The following is an 18,146-nucleotide window of genomic DNA, read 5'->3' on the forward strand; positions in this document are numbered from 1 at the left end:
AGTGACCAATGAGGAAAGGGGGCGGGGAAAGAGCAGCTCGCGAGAATTTGAGAGGGACGATGGGAACCCGCGTCTAAGCGAGCGGCCAATGGGGAAGGGCGGGGCGGGGCCGCAGCAGGACCATTATAACTGGCAGGGAAGAGAGCCAATCAGAAGGAGGCAAAAAGTCCGGCCCAATGGCCAATGAGCAGGGGAAGTCCTCCCATGGTTGGACTGCTGCGATTGATACGGGGTGAGCCCAATCAGAAGGCCGCGCCCTTTCTAACCGTCCAATGAGCGAGCGGGGCGGGAAGGAGTGGGCGGGGCGGCTCTTCCCGCCCCCTCCTCGCGGGCGCGCGAGGCCGGCCGGCGGAAGGACGGCCCGCCGAGCCAATCGGAAAGGGCAGAGAGGGGGAATGGGCGGGCCTTCCGCCCGGCGGGGGCCAGGGGGTGGGGGTGACGCGCTCGGCGGCCAACGAGGGCGGCGGGCCGGCGCCCGGCGGCCAATGGACGCCGAGTGGGCGGGGCTCGCTGCCGCCGCGGCTTCCAAGATGGCGGCGGGTGCGTGAGCGCGGCGGTCAGTCAGTCGGTGAGGCCGCCGGCGGGAGCAGGGCCGGGGGCGGGAGGGGGCCCCACCGCCCGCCGCCATGAAGGGCAAGGAGCGTTCGCCGGCCAAAGCCAAGCGTTCGCGGGGCGGCGGGGGCGGCGAGGACTCGGCGTCCTCCTCCTCGTCGGCGCGGGGCGAGCGGAGCAGCAAGAAGCCGAGCGGCTCCGGCGGCTCCAACGGCAGCGGCGGGAAAGCGGCGGCGGCCTCCAACGAGAGCAACAGCGGGAGCAGCCGGCGCGGCCCGCACCCGGACAAGGCCGGCCGCGCCGGTAGCCGAGAGTACGAGGCCGGGGCGGCGGCGGCGGGCGGCGGGGGCAGCCGGCACGGCTACGGCGGCGGCAGCGGCAAAACCGCGGAGGCGTCGCGGAGCAGCAGCAGCCGCGGCGGTGGGGGTGAGTCCCGGGCGCCGGCAGCGGCCCCGTCCTCCTCCTCCTCGGAGTCGGGCGGCGGCGGGGAGTACAAGACGCTGAAGATCAGCGAGCTGGGCTCGGCGCTGAGCGACGAGGCGGTGGAGGACGGGCTCTTCCACGAGTTCAAGCGCTTCGGAGACGTGAGCGTCAAAATCAGCCGCCTCCCGCCCGGTACCGGCGCTGCCGACGAACGCGTGGCCTTTGTCAACTTCCGCCGGCCCGAGGACGCCCGTGCCGCCAAGCACGCCCGCGGCCGCCTCGTGCTCTACGACCGCCCGCTGAAAATCGAGGCCGTCTACGTCGGGGGCGGCGGAGGGAGCAGCCGACGACGCAGCAGCCGTTCCCCAGCGCTGCTGGACAAGGAGTCTCCCTACGGCACGGCAGCCGTAGGGGTGGCGGCCGCGGCGGCGGCGGCCGTGCGGCACCCTCCGGCTGGGGCGACGCAGCGGGCCCTGTCACCCGCCGGTAGCGGCGGGGCCTTGGGTTATCGAGACTACCGGCTGCAGCAGCTCGCCCTGGGCCGCTTGCCGCCTCCGCCCCCTCTGCCCAGGGAGTTGGAGAGGGAGAGGGACTACGGGGGTTTCTATGAAGCACGAGTGCGGCCGGCCTACGGGCTGGAGCGGGTGGCCGGTGTGGCGGCTGCTGGGGGTTTTCGTGGAGGAGGAGGGGGTGCTGGAGCTGCCGGTGAGGAGGAGATCAGCCCCGAGGATGACCAGAGAGCCAACCGCACGTTGTTCCTGGGCAACCTGGACATCACCGTGAGCGAGTCAGATTTACGGCGAGCTTTTGACCGTTTTGGGGTCATCACCGAGGTGGACATCAAAAGGCCGGGGCGCGGGCAGACCAGCACGTATGGTTTTCTCAAATTTGAAAATCTGGACATGGCGCACCGGGCCAAGCTGGCCATGTCGGGAAAGGTGCTTCTGCGCAACCCCATCAAGATTGGGTATGGTAAAGCCACTCCAACTACCAGGCTCTGGGTGGGTGGCCTTGGGCCCTGGGTGCCCCTCGCCGCCCTGGCCAGGGAGTTTGATCGGTTTGGCACCATTCGCACTATCGATTACCGCAAAGGCGATTCCTGGGCCTATATCCAGTATGAGAGCTTGGATGCGGCGCAGGCAGCGTGCACCCACATGCGTGGGTTTCCCTTGGGTGGGCCAGATCGCCGGCTCCGCGTAGACTTTGCTGACACTGAGCATCGGTACCAGCAGCCCTACCTGCAGCCTCTGCCCTTGCCACCCCCTGCTCATTACGAGCTTGTGGCGGAGGCGGCTGCTTTTGGGGCTCACCGGGGAGCCCCGCCTGATCCTCTTCGGGGGGCCCGGGACAGGACGCCACCGTTACTCTATAGAGACCGCGACAGAGACCTTTATCCTGAGACAGAGTGGGTGCCACCCCCACCCCCTGTACGGGATAGGAGTAATCGGGCAGCTGCCTATGACCCACTGGAAAGCCTGGAGCGCCGCCGGGATGGTTGGTCCTTGGAGCGGGACCGAGGGGAGAGGGAATTGGGCAGTAGTAGTAGGGATCAGCCTAGGAAACGGAGACTGGCGGAGGATGGAGGCCGGCACTTGGACCGCTCTCCAGACAGTGAGCGCTCTTCTTCTTCCCGGAAGCGTCACTGTTTAGCCACAACCTCTCCACCGGACCGCAGCCCCGAGCTCCTTGGAGGGAGGGAGCGTTACAGTAGTGACCCTGAGCGCACGTCCTCCCGCTTGCTCCTCTTGGAGCGGCCCTCGCCTGTCCGGGAATCGCGCAGGGGCAGCCTGGAGCGGGGTCAGAACGAAAAGCGTGACCGCAAGAATTCCGCCGAACGGGAGCGGAAGCATCGTGCTTCTGCGGCGGCCGCCGCGCAGGAGTGCAAAAGTCCAGCCAAAAAGGATGAGCGCGCTACGGAAGGAGGCGGCGGAGGCTACCGCCTCAAACCTCCTCCTCAGAAACAGCAGCAGGATGGAGCGTCGCAGGCCGGGGGAGCCCCCAAGCTGTGCTTGGCTTGGCAGGGGATGCTTCTGCTGAAGAACAGCAACTTCCCGTCCAATATGCATCTGCTTCAGGGGGACCTCGGTGTTGCCAGCAGTCTCCTGGTGGAGGGAGCGACGGGTGGGAAAGTAGCTCAGCTCAAGATCACCCAACGTCTTCGTCTGGACCAGCCCAAGCTGGATGAGGTCAATCGTCGCATCAAAGTGGCGGGTCCCAACGGCTACGCCATCCTTTTGGCTGTGCCTGGCGCATCAGACAACCGCTCCGCAGCCGGAGCTGCCGAGGCCGCCACCACCTCCACCCAGAGGCCACTCAGGAATCTGGTGTCCTATCTAAAGCAAAAGCAGGCTGCTGGGGTGATCAGCCTCCCTGTGGGGGGTAACAAAGACAAGGAGAACAGCGGGGTCCTGCACGCCTTTCCGCCCTGCGATTTCTCTCAGCAATTCCTGGACTCCACGGCCAAGGCGCTGGCCAAATCAGAGGACGACTATCTGGTCATGATCATTGTCCGTGGGGCGTCCTAAGGCCCTCGTGTTCTCTGTACCCAACCCTGCCTACTCCTCCACACAGCCCCTCCAGCGTGTGCCAGGTGCTATGGGATACAGCCTTAGCCAGCCCTGTCATTATTTTAAATTAGATCTTCGTTTGTAGGTGACTTTCCCTGCCCGCTTTTCTGTTACTACATTTTTCTATAAAGTTAGAAGCCAGAAAGGTTGGTTAGCCGTTAGCGTGAATAGGATATTTTGAGAATCCCCTCTCAGTGGGGATAGCAGGGAGGCTAGGCCTGCTTTGATTTACAAAAAAAAAAAAAAAAAGGAAAAAAAAAAAAAAAGGAAAAACAAAAACTGGGGGAGGGGGGGGAAAGAACAAGCTCCCATCTTCTTAATTTTGATTCGTGTCCTTTTTTCATTTCATGTATTTTAAAGCAAGTTCAATAGTTCATCCTCGATAGAGTTACAAACCTAAAAGACCAGATTTAAAGCACTCAGTAGTTTAAATGGAAAACCACATACTTGCTAGTGGACTGGTGTCAACTCATTTTTTTCGAGTCCTTGAAATTCCGCGATGGCCTCAGGCCAGCGGCCCTTTGGCACGCGTGATCCCTTTCCTCAGGAGCCTGAACGGTTTCCCTTTGAGTTGCATGGCTCAAGGTTGATGTCTTTCAGGTGACCAGCACCTGCTCTCGGGTACACTGCAGAACATTTAATTCCTTTATTGGGTGTTTGATAATTTCATCCAGCCCCTCAAAATGCATGCACTGAAAGTATGCTTTTTTTAACAGGTGTATTTCTCCTATTTCTCTGAGTTCTGTTGTATCCCATATATGCACTTTGGGTTTGTAGCAGTGACAATGTTCGGTAAATAGCTGAGGACTTTGTTACAAACCATGAATGTCTTGTGCTTACTCTGGTATGCAAGAAACAAGGAGGTGCTTTAAGAATAACTTTAGTTATATTGTGGTTTTTTGTTTTTACTGCCTTTTTTCAAGGAGTTGCAGGTACAGTGGGGGTCTGGTTCCACAGTGCAAACTCTGAGCAAGTGTGCTTCTCTCCAGAGATGGTTTTAATTCTGTGATAATTTAATTACATAAAAGTTCTCATTAACATTTTACCTCTTTGTTAATAGCAAGAAACTGCTGTCTGCTAGGGACTTTTCAGGTACAGTACAGTGGGCATTACATGAGGTTTATCATTTTACAGGCATCTGGAGTAAAGTGTTTTTAGCATCTCGGAGAAGTAGTAGAAGTACGCCAAGATGCTGAGGTTTGAGCTCTTGTTCCTGTGATTCTAGGAGGAAACAGTTTGCTTTTTCTCAAAGAACTTAGTTCGCATTCTCTTACGTTTTTTCCCCGCTGATCGGGCACTTTTCTCCAGCTGTCTCGGCCACCTTGCTAATACAGGCATTTAGGAGGGAAGAAGGGATCTAAATCCCTGTTGTTTTGTTTAACAACCGAAAGGATGTTGCAGCTAGCTTCTAAACTGAAGTGTGAATCTGACTGTATCTATTTACAGCCCCCCCAAACGTAATCTTGCACTTAAACCCAGAATGTAGCCTTGCACTTAGCCACGTTTTCAGAGACTTGGGCAATGTAAGAGCGATGCTGCTTCACTCCGTCGATCCTCCGCTGTATGCCTTGGGCAATCGATACGGGGACAAGTTGATTTTTGTTTCAACTTGCACGATGCAAAAATTGAGTTCAAAATGCGGAATAGCAGATGAAGGAGGAAATGTCTTGAATGTATTTCATGGGCACGGCAGCTCTGAAGTGTGACTGTACTTGCTTAAGATTCACTGTCACAAAAATATGAATTTCTGTAATACCGCTTTACTGAACCACTCGTCAGAGAGTGCTTTGGTTAATTGGGCTTTGATTTCCTTTATCTGACCGGAATGAGTAGACGTAGTAACCCAAGCATCGCGGTGAACTGAGAACTTGAATGTGGCAGCATACCTTGAAAACAGGTTTTGGTTTTATAGCTACTTTTCTTTCTAAATGGAAACTTAGAAGCCTCATTTAATGCTCTTAAATGTTTGAGGGTAAAACCCAGGATTTCTGGGTTGTTGGCCTTCAGCGTGAATGTAATAGATGGCAGAATTCAGCTGTTCATCTTACTATTAACAATGAGAATTTTTCGAAATGACACCGATAACGCAAATAACTATGTGTTTTAGAAGATACAACCTATTTACCACTTATTGCAAAGAATGTCTGTTTTAATTCTCGCAGGTGTCTGTTGTGTGTCAGCAGGTAATCAGCGCGGCTGCTACCTCACCCGAAGCGCCGCTTGCATTTCGAGTGAGTTTTCTCGTTGCATCTGACGGGAGTCACGTGCAAGCGCAGAGTTTTAAAGGAAAGAAACTTGAACCGCTGGGAATTCAAATCTGCCCTAAACCAAAAAAAAAAAAAAAAAAGAAGCACTAACGTTTGTGTTCAACACTTAAACTTGCTGAGAACAGTGTTATGCTGATACGCAGTAGGCACCTGTTTTTAAAACCTGTAAAACTTGGGGTCAATATAGCTTGTCAAAGCAAACTCAGTGTGGGAACCCTTTTGGAAAGAGCATCCTAGGTGCACTTCCATTTTTCGTTGTAAAATAGCGGTGGTTCTACCGGCCACGGGCTTTTATGAGTCAAAATTCTGCTGCGCTGGAGGGTAATAAGGAACAGGCGAGGCTGCGTTTGACTCCAGGTTTTCTGGTTCCTTATTTAATGGAGTACCTGCTTCTTTAAATCTGGTTTATTTGTGGTTGCTGCTCTGTTTTGTAAGCAAGGATTTTAACACCCTTTGAGGGTTCTTAATGTCAAAACATAGTTGACTGGCAACGTTGGGTTTTTTTGCCGGCACTTAAGTTCCCGTGCTGCCATCCAGGCTGGTACAGCTCGGTCGGCTGTGCTTTTCTCTTAGGCTCTGAAGCGCGCACCATTGGAGTAACTGTCCACTAAAATTCGTCTTGGCCAGGGCTGAACGCGAGTAGAAGTCCGTGTGGAATACCACTTCTGTGGTATAGAGCAAAACAGATGTAGCAGGCTTTAGCTCTCTCGTTGTGTTTGGCATTATGTCGCTCTAGCGAGAGCTCAGTATTTCATCTGACGTTGTGTACAGCTGATGTTCCTATATTTCATTAGTTGGTTGAATTAGCGTGGAAAAAGGATGTCCTTTTCCCGAATCATTTCATAGTTGTGCTTTATCCTTTGGGGAAAGAACCTCAAATGACTCATACTTTTGTTTAAGATCTTGTTTGTTTTGTTGGTTGTTTTTTTTTTTTTTTTAATTGGAAACTTTATGCAACTTCCTTGGCTGCTGGCCAGTGGCTTTGTTTGCTCCCATCTAGTGACCCGTCTGCCGTTCACTGGGACCGCGGCGCGAACGCTGAGCTTACCCTCAACTCCAGAGGTTTCAAACTCCTGGATTACAAATACCGACGCATCCTTGTAAGCATTGTAGAGAGAGGAGGGCGTTACGTGCCAGGCAGACAAATCTTACCCTCTTTCTTTTATTTTTTATTCACAAGGATGTTAAAGGATTGAAATGGTTTGGTGACAACTTGCTCAGCCCCCTGTGGAGGGCGGAGAGGAGACTTTTAGATTTCTTGCATTGGTTGGGGAACCATCTGGTTGATGGTAACTGAGGTGAGAGGCCTTAAGTATTAATGGGGAGGAGGAGTGAGTCAAAATTGTGAAGACAGGTTCAAAAACTCTGAGGACTCAGGGAAAAATGGCTTGGAAAATCGTGGTTCCTGGCTTTAAGAAAAACAGTGTTGAGGGCAGTGCTCCCGGGGAGTCTGCTGTATGCCTGTTGAACAGAAACGAGAGCGGAAGAAATTATTGCCGTGCGACTATAGAGCTTTTGGGGTTCTTTCCCCTTTGTCTCCCCCTTTATTACTTTCTGCAGATAGCACCGAAGGACAGATATTCCAATGATTTATAAACTGAATGATGAGATGATTTTTGTATTAGGCTTAAAGCAGACCGTATGGTTCAGAGAATGGTTAATTGAATATTCAACTTCATGCAGTTTTGATTGTGTGAAAATGATGGATGAGAAATATTACTTGAATAGTAACAATTTTAAATTATACGAGGTGTGTCTTTGATTTGACCTTTTCTTTAATATTGGAGTTGTCTGCTGTTAGACTTACGCAGCAAAATGAGAACAAAAGAGAAACTTGTAACACTACATTTCATATTTTTGTTGATGAGTTGCCTTCAGGAAATATTCTTCGAGGAAAGTCAACCGAATTTCCAAGAATTCGGTTGGTTTTTCTCATGGTTAATTATTTGGATGTGTCCCATTAACTGTTGCTGAAAGTTGAATAATCATCAGTACTGTAAGCCTAGTTTAACCTTGGTCCAAAAAGAAGCCCTGCACTACTTGTTATGCATCTATACATAGAAGGTGACTTCATTTCAAGGTTTTGTGCCCGTGGGTGGTATTGGTGCTTTTTGAAGTCCAAGTAGAATATTCAGAAAGGCCTTGTAGCTCTTTATGTTCATCTGTATAATGTAGGGAGGGGGAAAAAAAAAAATCTGTTGTATACGTTTGTATTGAAATAACATTTTCTTTCCTCCTGCAAGCAAAGCTGGTGGACTGCAGAAGACAACCGCATGGGATACCAAGCTCTAATGGACCTTTGGGAAGAGAAGCTGTGGCTTGTGTGGAATTTACATGGGCCTCTTGATGGAAGAAAGCTTATCTGTTTAGTATTTGTGCATTTTACTAAAATGGCAGCTTTAAAAAAAAAAAAAAAGTTGTGTATCTGCTATTGTGATGCCAATGCCCGTGTTTTAAGTGGAAAAAAAAAAATGACCTCTTTGCTTTGTGCTGTGTACACAAGATTGCTGGAAAAGTAAAGGAATACCCTTTTTATGGCTCACACAGCTTAAAAGTAGCTGTCACTCAAACATGCGCTCACAGTTGAGCTGATTTTGTTTCATTCTAAATAAATTGTTTCTTTTGAGGAAAATGGTTTTTCTGCCTGGAAGTGAATTGACGACAAACGTTTGACCCCTTTGTTTGCAGCGGAGGGGTTACTTGCTGCTGCTGCTCAATGTTTGATCTGATAGTTGTGGGTCTTGAGCAAGAAGCAGGGAGACCGACACTTTTCGCGTTGACCAGCCTGGTGTACCGAATCGGAAGAAATCTAGTTGATTGTCTTGCTGTGGCACCCCCTTTGGTTGCAGTGAAAAAGGGGGTCACTTGCTGCTTTACTCCTCACCTTGACGAGGAAGCGGTGCTGATGCTGGCATGCAAGAAGCAGGGAAGCACCACCCTGCGTCTCAGAACGGTGTACAAGTCTGGGGCTTCGCTGGTTTGAAGAGCTGGAGTTCCTGAATTTTAAGTTTCTGATTTGTTTCGTTCACCCAACATGTTTGGCTTTAGTTTTGATTTTTTTTTTTTTTTAATTTTGAAGAAAAAGTTTGAAATTGCTTTGAATCTTGCACGTAAACCTTTGCACCAAATTGCCAAAAGAAAAAGAGAAATGAGTCCTTAAAAGTGTTTAAATGATGTTAATAAAGCCTTTCCTGACATACGCGAGGCGCTCCTCCATCTCCAGGGGCTTTTCAGCAGTTATGCAGTGATGGGTTTAGTGCTGAATGGATGAAGAGTTCCTGAGAGCTAGAGTCGGTAATTTAAAACCTTTGCGTTGGTGTCTCAGTGCCTTATTTTGACCGGTTTTGAAGCAAATGGTTCCACACGCCTCGGATGTGCATGCACCCTGATCGCGTCCCAGGTACGACTGCATGTTCGCTTGCAGTCGCCTCACTGTGTAGTACAGATGGTGAGAGGAAAAAATGGAGGCGGCCTGAAAATGTTGTGTGCTGTAGTTGCTGCGTTCTCCTGTATTGGGGGCTCCTGAGCTGTGGAAGGCCGTTCCAGTGCAGGAGTACAACTCCATGTTTGCTGCAGGAGACTTCGGGGCGCATTTGACAACCGCAGACATCAAGAGGAAGCTAACACTGCTGCATCGTTGGCTTCAGAAACCTCTCGTGTTATGCTTGCCGGTCTGTTAGAATTAATGTGACATGCAGATGAAGACACCTTGAAATGCAAGCTTGCCCTGATTGCCTTGACATACTTTAACCTCCCGTGGATAACGAACCTAGTGCTGTCCTGCAGCCAGGCAGGATCATTGCTAGGCTGCAGGTGCCTTTCAACAAAAGGATGCCGTGGTTGTGCTCTGCAAGGTGTCTGTTCCTGGGGCAAAGAGCTGTGTAAATCCCTGAGACAGGTAAGGGGGTTTAAGAGGTTAAACTGAATTGTAATGTAAAAGAAGATGATTTTGTTGTTCGCCTTTTTTTTTTTTTTTTCTTGGTTCTCCAGCCTACTAACTTTTACTAACGTGTTTGCTTCGGTCAACGCGCTGCGCCATCCGCTCTGGGGATGGGAGCGAAGGAAGGAGCTCTTCGATGTAGCTTCTGTGTTTGCTTTGGGGGTTAACGAACGTGAGGTTTCTCTGTCCACCTGGGGCAAGATGCCGTGTGGATAAACCTAAAGCTTGGCGAGATAGAGCTGTTATTTTGACTTTATGAACTGCTTGAATTAACACTGCTTTAACCCAGAATGCTATTTATAATTTGTATATGTTGATACGGAAAGCCAAGCCAATGATTAGGCAAAGCTATCGATGTGTTTATGGGATGCTGGTGTAAGTGTTTAAATTAAGCTGTTTATTGGAAATGGGAGCGATTGCAGATTTTGCTGGTAACGAGGGGAGGGAAGCGGGGAGGGGAGACTCTTGAGATGCCTTTTCTTCCAGAAGTTGGTGTTTGTAGTGAAAATTCGTATTTTTGCAATGTATTTCATGTTCTGTTGAGATATGACCTCTGAATCTGGTTTAATTTGAAGTGTTGTACAGAAGGTTTGGGGCCGGTAGTAATACCGGGAGGCATGTTGCAACCTCTTTAACTCGGCCGGGTGGTTGATGCCAACAGGAGATGAGTGATCTGGTAGCGTAACCCAAAGAAAGGAGGTGTTTTTGGTGAGCTGGCTAGCCGCTCGGGTAACCGGGCATGTGTTTCAGGGGTTGGGCACTCTCCCGCTTCTTGGGTATGCTTTGACGCGTTGCATTGCGGCAAACGGGGCCGTCGGTGGCTGTTCCAGAAGAGGTCTGCCTCTCTGACTCGGATTTCACTGTGTATTTAACCGGGAGATTGTTCCCACTCTCCTTTACATTATGTATTTATTCCGGAGACTTGGAGGTATCGTGGGGTGTGGTGTGGGATGATTCTCCTATGGTTGCTCTGTGCTAGCGAGTTGTTTTTTGTGTGCTGGGTCTGCCCCTCTGCCTTCTCGGTTGGTTAGAGGGATGCTTCAGCTGCCAGGTAAAGCCGGGCTTTTGTTAAAACTAGTCTCTTTGAAGGGTTAAGTGCTCTATATGCATCATATTAATTTGGCTAATGAGACTTCTGGGGAAAGTGGATTTGTAAAGAGAACCATTTAATTAACTGCACCGCAGTAGAAAGCGATGCAAGTGGATTAGATGGGGAACCGGTTATTTGAATTCACACTTTTTTTAGAATTGTGCTTTTACCAGCCGCAGCTGAATTAATAAGTAAGTTTAAAACATCAGATGGCCCAGATTCTGCTCCTCGCTAATAACAAGCTTATGTTCGCCTCGTGCTGCTCGTTTACTATGAAATGGCAAATGCTCTTTGAGGATATGCTCTCACCATGTGTCCTGGTTTTTAGTGCGAGTCGATCAGGCAAGGCGTCTGCAGAAAGGCCGGGGAGAGAAGTGGAAAGTATCTCGGGCTGATGGCTTTGTGATTGCTATTGGGTCTCCTTCGGTTATTGTCTAGTAGCTGTGCGCCTGAGTTTAATTATAGCTGGCTTGAGAACTGGGTGAAGTGAACTCTTAAGGCAGGGTAAGCTGCTGAAGGACTCGGTCAGCCGGCCTCGGTGTGATGGGTTACTCGGAGCCGATTAACAAGACCCTGCTGGTGTTCATCCTATTTGTTCACGTGCTGATGGAGTTGGGGTGCTTCGAGCGGGAGCAGAGAATGCGTACGTGGTGGCACGAAGGTCTGCTATTTTGTCAATCCTTTGTATCCCGCTCCAGGGATGTATTAATTAAATGTGGCTGAAAAATGGAGGTATGGATGCTGTCAAACATGATGGTGTTGCTGTGAATTAATGAGTTGCCACCTCCCAGCCCGGCTCCTGTGCCCATGCTTTGGGGTTTGAGCTCGTGTGCGTTGTCCCGGGATCGGGATGGGTTGTGTGTGCACGTGGTCGGCTTCCACAGATGAGCCGTAGGTTAATTGTGGGTAACGGATATTTCATCTCCTTATCTCCCTGCCTTGACCTTCATACCTAGTTCTGCAATCGGATATGAAGATCGGTCTGTAGATTTTTAGCTGTCTTCAATATTTCCTGTCCCCAGATCCAGTGATAGGTCAGGCTGACTTTTAGCAACGCGTACGACTCAGTCCAGTGTCCTGCCCCGACCTGGCAGTTTTCCCTGTAATTTCTGCCATTTGTAGCGAGTGAACACTTAGATCCGTCAGTCTGTATCTCCTTTCATGTGCAAGTGCTGCGTTTCAAGCCTGTAAAATTAAGACATTTTAGGTATGCCTCAGGACACACGTCGGGTGCAGAAGGATTTTGAATTAAGGGAAGCCACCGAGGTCTCATGAGGGTTGTTGTTAAGCTCTTGTTCCCATTCGAGGGGAGCTGTCCTGTGGTCCGTGGTGGTGTTTGCAGCCCACTTGGCCAAGGGATTGCTTTTGGTCGTTGCCCGCAGCATCGGCTGGCCGCCTCGGGTGCTTCAGCTCTGAACCCAGCGCCATCGCCGGCCTGGGCAGAGGTTCAGGGCAGGATGAACTCTTGGACCACCCGAACCGCTGTCGTTGAGGCTTGCGGGGAGGGCACAGCGAGGAAGGGGACGTCGTTCTTTCGCGTGCTGCTCCTCTTGGGTGGATGAATACAAGACTTCATGTTTCACATCTGCCAGCCCAGCTTTCTTCTCTTGCACTAAGGCATATCGGCATGGACGCATTCCTGGCTGGCAGATACCTTTTAACGAGTGCCTTTGCTCTTCCTCGTTGCACGCAGACTTGCATCCCAGCAGGAGGTTGAGGCTGGGACAGCCCGGTCCTAGACAACCCATCCCTGCAACCGCCCTTATCTCGGCCGGCTTGGCCGTAGCTCCCTTTCCCTGCTTGACCGAAGGCTTGAAGGGCTGGAAATCAATTTATTGGCATTATATTAGTCACTGGGGTGTTGTAAAGACACCCTTTGCCTCCCCGAGCCAGGGTGCAATCCTTGCCCTATCTTGCCCACGTGAGAAATATCTGTAGGGGAAAGTTTTGCAAAGCTCAGTGGTGACTTAGGAGGCAAAGTCTGTATCGCTTTGGAAATGGAGACTTTGACCCATGAATTGCTTCTGAAATTGCCCTTGGCCATGAGCAAGAGCTCCCATCTCCTTTGTGGTTCCCGCAGGCTTGAAAGCTTTTCTGTGAGGATCTCTTAGCTAAAGCTAAAACTTCTGTTTTTTCAAACATCTGTTTTAATTTTTTTTTCATTAGAGTAGCTGATAAATTCCCATCGACTTCAATGAAAATCGTTATGCTACCTTTAAGGATTAAAAAAAAAGAAAAAAACCCAAACCCTCCTCACCTCCTGTGGAGGCTTTCATCTCGCTGGAAGTGAAACTTTTTAATTCAGGCTTTGCTGAATTTTCAGCCTAATAACGCTCTGCATTGCAACGCGGCTGCGGGACGTGTTCCAGGCAGGGAGGGAAACAAGCACCAAAAAAAAAAATATATATATATATAAAAAAAGCCGAGGGTTCCTGTTATCAGCGTGTGTAAGGGCAAGTAAACAGCCGAAACCGCACGCGGTATCTGCCAAACAGTCGGGCGAGGGAAGAACAGCCTTGTTTCCTGTTGCTGGAAGGCCGTGTTGTCGTATGCTTACCCAGCTATTTTATTTTAAATTGCTTTTTGCTTTCTTCCTGCGGCTTAAGGTAAAAAGCAGAAACCTCAGGAGCGTTGGTAGGTGGAGCACCTCCTTTGGGGTGTCTTGTGTACCGCTACCCAAAAAACAGACCTGTGCCTGCCACAGCCATGAAAACGCTTGTTCTCCTTTAAAATCTGAATTATGTAGATTTTTTTTCTTCCCCCCCATGGTTAACGAGTGTCCCACAAAGCTGGTGTTTCTCGCAGTATTGCCGTGGGCGAGAGTCTTGCAGTGGTTTTGTGTGTAAAGCAACCGAGGTGCCAAGAAAGGGTCAAGGTGGGATCCCAGGTGATGGGTTAAACCCAAAACTTCTTGCCCCTCGCCCTGGTCTCAGACCTCCGAGCGGCTGCGTGGTTCCAGGTCAGCTCCGCGCTCACCCGGAGGTCGTGCACGTCGGGGAAACGGCTGAAACGAGTCCAGCCCAGCCCTTGGAGGGGATTTTATTGCGAGATAAAGATCGTCGCTTATTATGCGATAAACGTCAGGGTCAACTTTCTCTGTATTTAGTGCCTGGGTTTATCTGTCGTCGGCATCTGAGAGGAGCAGTGGGAAAGTTCCAGCCTTGGTTATTAGATGATTCTTTTTTTACCGAGGAGAGAGGCTGACCGTGGAGAGCGCGAGGCAGGGAGAGAGGTTTATTTTGTGTACTGAGGAATGGCTAAATCCATGTTTTAAAACGTCTACCCTGACTTTCAGTGCCTCAGAGCAGGTTTCCACAAATACAGAATGAGGAAGGAGAACCTGCACCTGATAGCCGGGGCCCTCAGAGGCGTACGATCGCTGTATCAAATAATAATATAAAATAATCCCAGTGTGAGTTAAGGACTCGCGCAGCGCGCTTCTCGATGTGATCTCCGATTGCACCGACTTCCGTAGCTTTGATAGACCTGAGCTGAGTCTTAGCAGCTTTTTATCCTGGCGTTATGTAAAAACCAGTGGAAGTGAGGATTAAGATCCAGCAGGTGCCTACCCCGTAAATCAGTCCTGCCGAAATACCTGGCACGGGCACTGCAAGCGGGTCCCAACGGGCTGCGGAGGGTGACCAGGCTCTTCTGGGCATGGTTGAGATGGCAGCAAAGTCCCGGTGCTCTTGTGTTACTGCTCGCTCCCTTTTTGGCCAGAGCCTTAGCTCCCGGAGCTGCCTTGCAGGATTATACCTGGGAATAAATTACTGAACGATGACAGAAAAGCATTTTTCCCCCCTGTAACTCCCAGGAAGGACGGAAGCCTTGCAGCCAAGTTGTCTGGATGAAACAAACCCAGGAGTAACTAATCCTTAACTGCAGCAGCGTGGGCTGCAATGTCTTGTAGGAGAAGCCGAGTTCATGTTTTCTTCTCCCTTTCTTAGTCTTGCAGTGCTAAAATTAATCAGGAATCAGGCTCACAGTCCATCGGTACTCAGAAAACTTTATCTAACGAAAGTAGGGCTTTGTTTCGAAGGCATTTGGGGGTGTTGCACCAGGTTTCTTTTGGGGTACAGTGAAAATGGGAGGCTGGTTCCTTGGGCTTCTTGTAAAAGCCTTTTGTCGCTCGGCTGCTTTGCCAGTGAGCTCTGGTCGCCTGCATGGCACCGTATCTTTTGGAAAGATCTTTAGCGTTTGGTTTCTCTGCGTCATCTTCCCGGTATGAATTTGAGGAAGGTTCTCAAACCGAGGAATCTTTGGTAAAACGCTTCCAAATCAGGTTTCTCATGAAGGTACAAGTGCAGCGCATCCTGCCGTAGCACGGTACCCCAGGCCTCGCCCGTGCAAAAGATGAGCTTGGGGTAGGAAAATGTTACACCGAGTGACTCGGGACAGAGTGCTGAGGTTGTCGTTAGTTTTACAAGGTTTTTTTTATTTATTGCAAGTTACGTTATTTTCTCGGAAAGGTCTCGAGGAGGTTGTTAGCAATTTCTTTCCAATACAGAGCCAGTGCAGAGATGATGCTCGAGAGGCCCAGGCGGGCTGGAAAGCACGAGGGAATGCAGTCCTCTGCTGCTGGGCTGCTGCTTTCCCAGGACCAGGAGGGAGGACTGGGGAGGGCACCACATTTAAGCAAAGCACTTTCCGTGCAAAAGATCATTTTAAGCCATTGCTGCTCATTTTCTCTAATGTGTAGTGTGCGGTTGGGTAAGGGAGCAGGCGCGGAGGGGATTTGCTAGTGAACCAAAGAGATTACAGCTTTTAAACTTGTTTGTGTCCCAGCAAACTCTGCTTTTGCATTTATCCAAACAGCACGTGATGCTCTTTACTATGCAAAACTGGTTTTAGGAAGTTATTTGCAAGGTGACTTCAATGGGATGGAAAAATCCTCCTCCGGGCAGATGTTCCCATCGTTGTTGCTGTTTGTTTCTTTAATGCATGTGTTTATTTTGCAAGTAAATGAATGTCTTCAGTTTTCTGAGCTGCGAGGAGAACTAAAACATCTGTTCTGTGCTTGCCTTCTCAGCAAAAGGCGTGAGAGGAGAGGAGAGGAGAGAAGCGTATCTGGCCACCGGAGGTTATCCTGAGCCTGCTCCGTTGCAAAGACAAAGGCTTGAAGACTTCTCCCACCTCCCAGCCTGATGGTAGGACTGTGCAGGGCAGCTGGGAGGAGTTTCTTATTACGGGGACTCTTTTCCTCAACCTCTTTTGATAGACAAGAGGTGATCGGGGCTAGAGAGAGGTACCTGGCCCCTGCGGAATTATTTTTGGGGCAAATAAAGGCTGGTGGTGCCCATCCGTGGGGTAAGATGCTGTGGGAAATGGGAGCTCCGGAGCTGTTTGCTCCTTTGCAGAAGGAAACAGAGGGTACAAGCACGCGGGAGACCCATTTTTCTAAATGAGGGTAGGGAATTGGTGGCATGTGTTACTCTGGAGACGACAGGGGAGGACTCTCCTCCTTAAAAACCTGGAGCTTTTAAAGGGAGCCCATTTGTTGGAGCAGATGGGGTGGGAGGTGTGGACACGGCATCCCACTGCAAGTCGTTTCTTGGTGGCAAAAGAGGTGAAAATGTAGCAGGACAGAGTGGATTTATTTATGGGGAGGAGATTAGAGCGTGGGGATAGGTGCTGTAGATGGTGTAGAGTGAGAGCAGCGGGGCAAGGATGTTGGCTCTTCTTCGTCCCCGCATTGCTTTGGTCGCTGGGTCTCACACTGTTAATAGCGAAAAGCACTACTAAGCTCAAATACGTGTTAGATGCAGAATAAGAGGGGATTTTTAAGCTTTTGGATTGGAAAACCTGAAGCCAAGTGTTCCTGATAGTTGCTATTACAGCAGCAAACCAGTGCTGCTGGGAGTCTTTAATTTGTTCAGTAGGAGAGTGATGAACTATGATGTTTCAAGAGGTGAAAACTCAAATTTGCGAATGAAAGCTTCATCCCTGCTATGGAAGGTCTCAGCTGAAGGCTTAGTGCAGGACTGGCTTGAGCCAAATTACACGATACCCGCTCACCCCTCTTAAACTCCCAGTGCCTTAAACGCTTCTTAAATAGTCGTCTTATCCTTAAACTCTGGTTGCTCGGAAAATGACCCGCTAGAGATCCTCTCGTGGATACGGATATTAACTGGTACAACTGAATCGTGTGCTGCGTTTGATGCAGTGGTTAAGGTGTAAAAGGACGATTTCTGAAGCGCTTGCTGCCTGCGGATTCCTGCGGGAGTGAGGAGCAGCTGTGAATCAGCATATGAAAAATTAACCACTTTGTAGCATGGCTATTCTCCATCCACTGCAAATTCAAGGCTAAATTTTTCCCTTGTTTAAGCACGCCTAGTTTCTTTGGTGTTGTGTAGTTGTGTAACTGTGGAATTTGGCCCGTTATCCGCGAGGGAACTTTCTTGCCTGCGGCTATGTTTTAGCTCCTTAATACCGCTGTAATGTTCTGTAGCTTTTTATTAAATATAGACTGCTTAATTTCGTGCTTGAAATAACCCATTTGACAGTTTAAAGGAGTGTTTCTATAGGGGAAACAACTTTCTTGTTGGTTTAATATTAAAAAAAAAAAAAAATGGGGAGGGGGGGAGGATAATGCCAGTGTCTGGGATGGTTGCGTGTAAAACCCTTATGATATCCCAGATCCATGTAACAATTTCAAATATCTGGTGATAATGCAAAAAATTGCAACCTCACTACCGGAAAGAAAGTCAAAGCAGCTGTTACATCTTGCCCATCTGAATTAAATCCCAGAGAGTCGCTGGGTGATTGGGAGGGTGGGGAGAAGGGGAGAGGAGTCTGAGAGGTGGGTATGATCTTTGTTAGCTGTATCGTGGTACCAGCTTTAATTAGAATTGGTTTTGCTTCCAGGGCCTCTGTGCTGTGGCAGATAACACCGTGCCCGGGAGATCGAGCAGCCACGGTGCAGCATCCTTCTCGATGAAAAAGAGGTTTTTGTGGACCGGCTGTTCTCCGTATCCTCATGGAAGTTTAATCCTTATCTCTCTGTACCATCTCTGTCCTTGCATCCCTCCCCGGGGCTAATTATCGGTATCTAAATAGAATAAGCTAAAATCTCCTGCCGTGCTTTGGCACTTTGGAGGTCCTTGGCTGCCTTATCCCAAGAGGTGAGTCAGCTCTGCTCTCTCGCGGTGGCTGGGAAAGCTGGAGGGGCGGCTCTGCCACCGAGCTCTCAGGCTGAACGCAGCGGGGTTAAATCTGAGATACAGAAAGGCACGGCTCGGGAGCAAACTCAGAGTGAAGCCAGTGTCCATCCGGGCCGTGGGCCTTATTTTTCCCCATCAAATAACACT

At 50.0% G+C, this 18,146-nt stretch overlaps 1 protein-coding gene across 5 annotated transcripts; it reads left to right on the plus strand.

Moving 5' to 3' along the window:
• Positions 1-529: 529 nt before the first annotated feature.
• On the plus strand, positions 530-18,129 carry RBM15 (RNA binding motif protein 15). 5 transcript variants are annotated; one of them, XR_015705685.1, is made up of 4 exons: positions 530-3,565; positions 8,053-9,707; positions 15,869-15,986; positions 17,704-18,129. XR_015705685.1 is itself a non-coding variant. In XM_009471564.2 (1 exon), exon 1 carries the CDS (start codon positions 627-629, stop codon positions 3,498-3,500), a length of 2,874 nt encoding a protein of 957 aa, XP_009469839.2. In that variant the 5' UTR covers positions 530-626; the 3' UTR covers positions 3,501-4,939. The 5 variants fall into 5 exon arrangements, 1 of the variants encoding a protein (XP_009469839.2); XR_015705686.1 differs by lacking the exon at positions 8,053-9,707; XR_015705688.1 differs by lacking the exons at positions 15,869-15,986; positions 17,704-18,129 and having other exon boundaries at positions 8,058-8,115.
• The last annotated feature ends 17 nt before the right edge of the window (positions 18,130-18,146 follow it).

This window comes from Nipponia nippon, unplaced genomic scaffold (genome assembly GCF_047370975.1).
Source record: "Nipponia nippon isolate SJK-2023a ecotype South Korea unplaced genomic scaffold, ASM4737097v1 scaffold_25, whole genome shotgun sequence".
NCBI classification, from domain to species: domain Eukaryota; kingdom Metazoa; phylum Chordata; class Aves; order Pelecaniformes; family Threskiornithidae; genus Nipponia; species Nipponia nippon.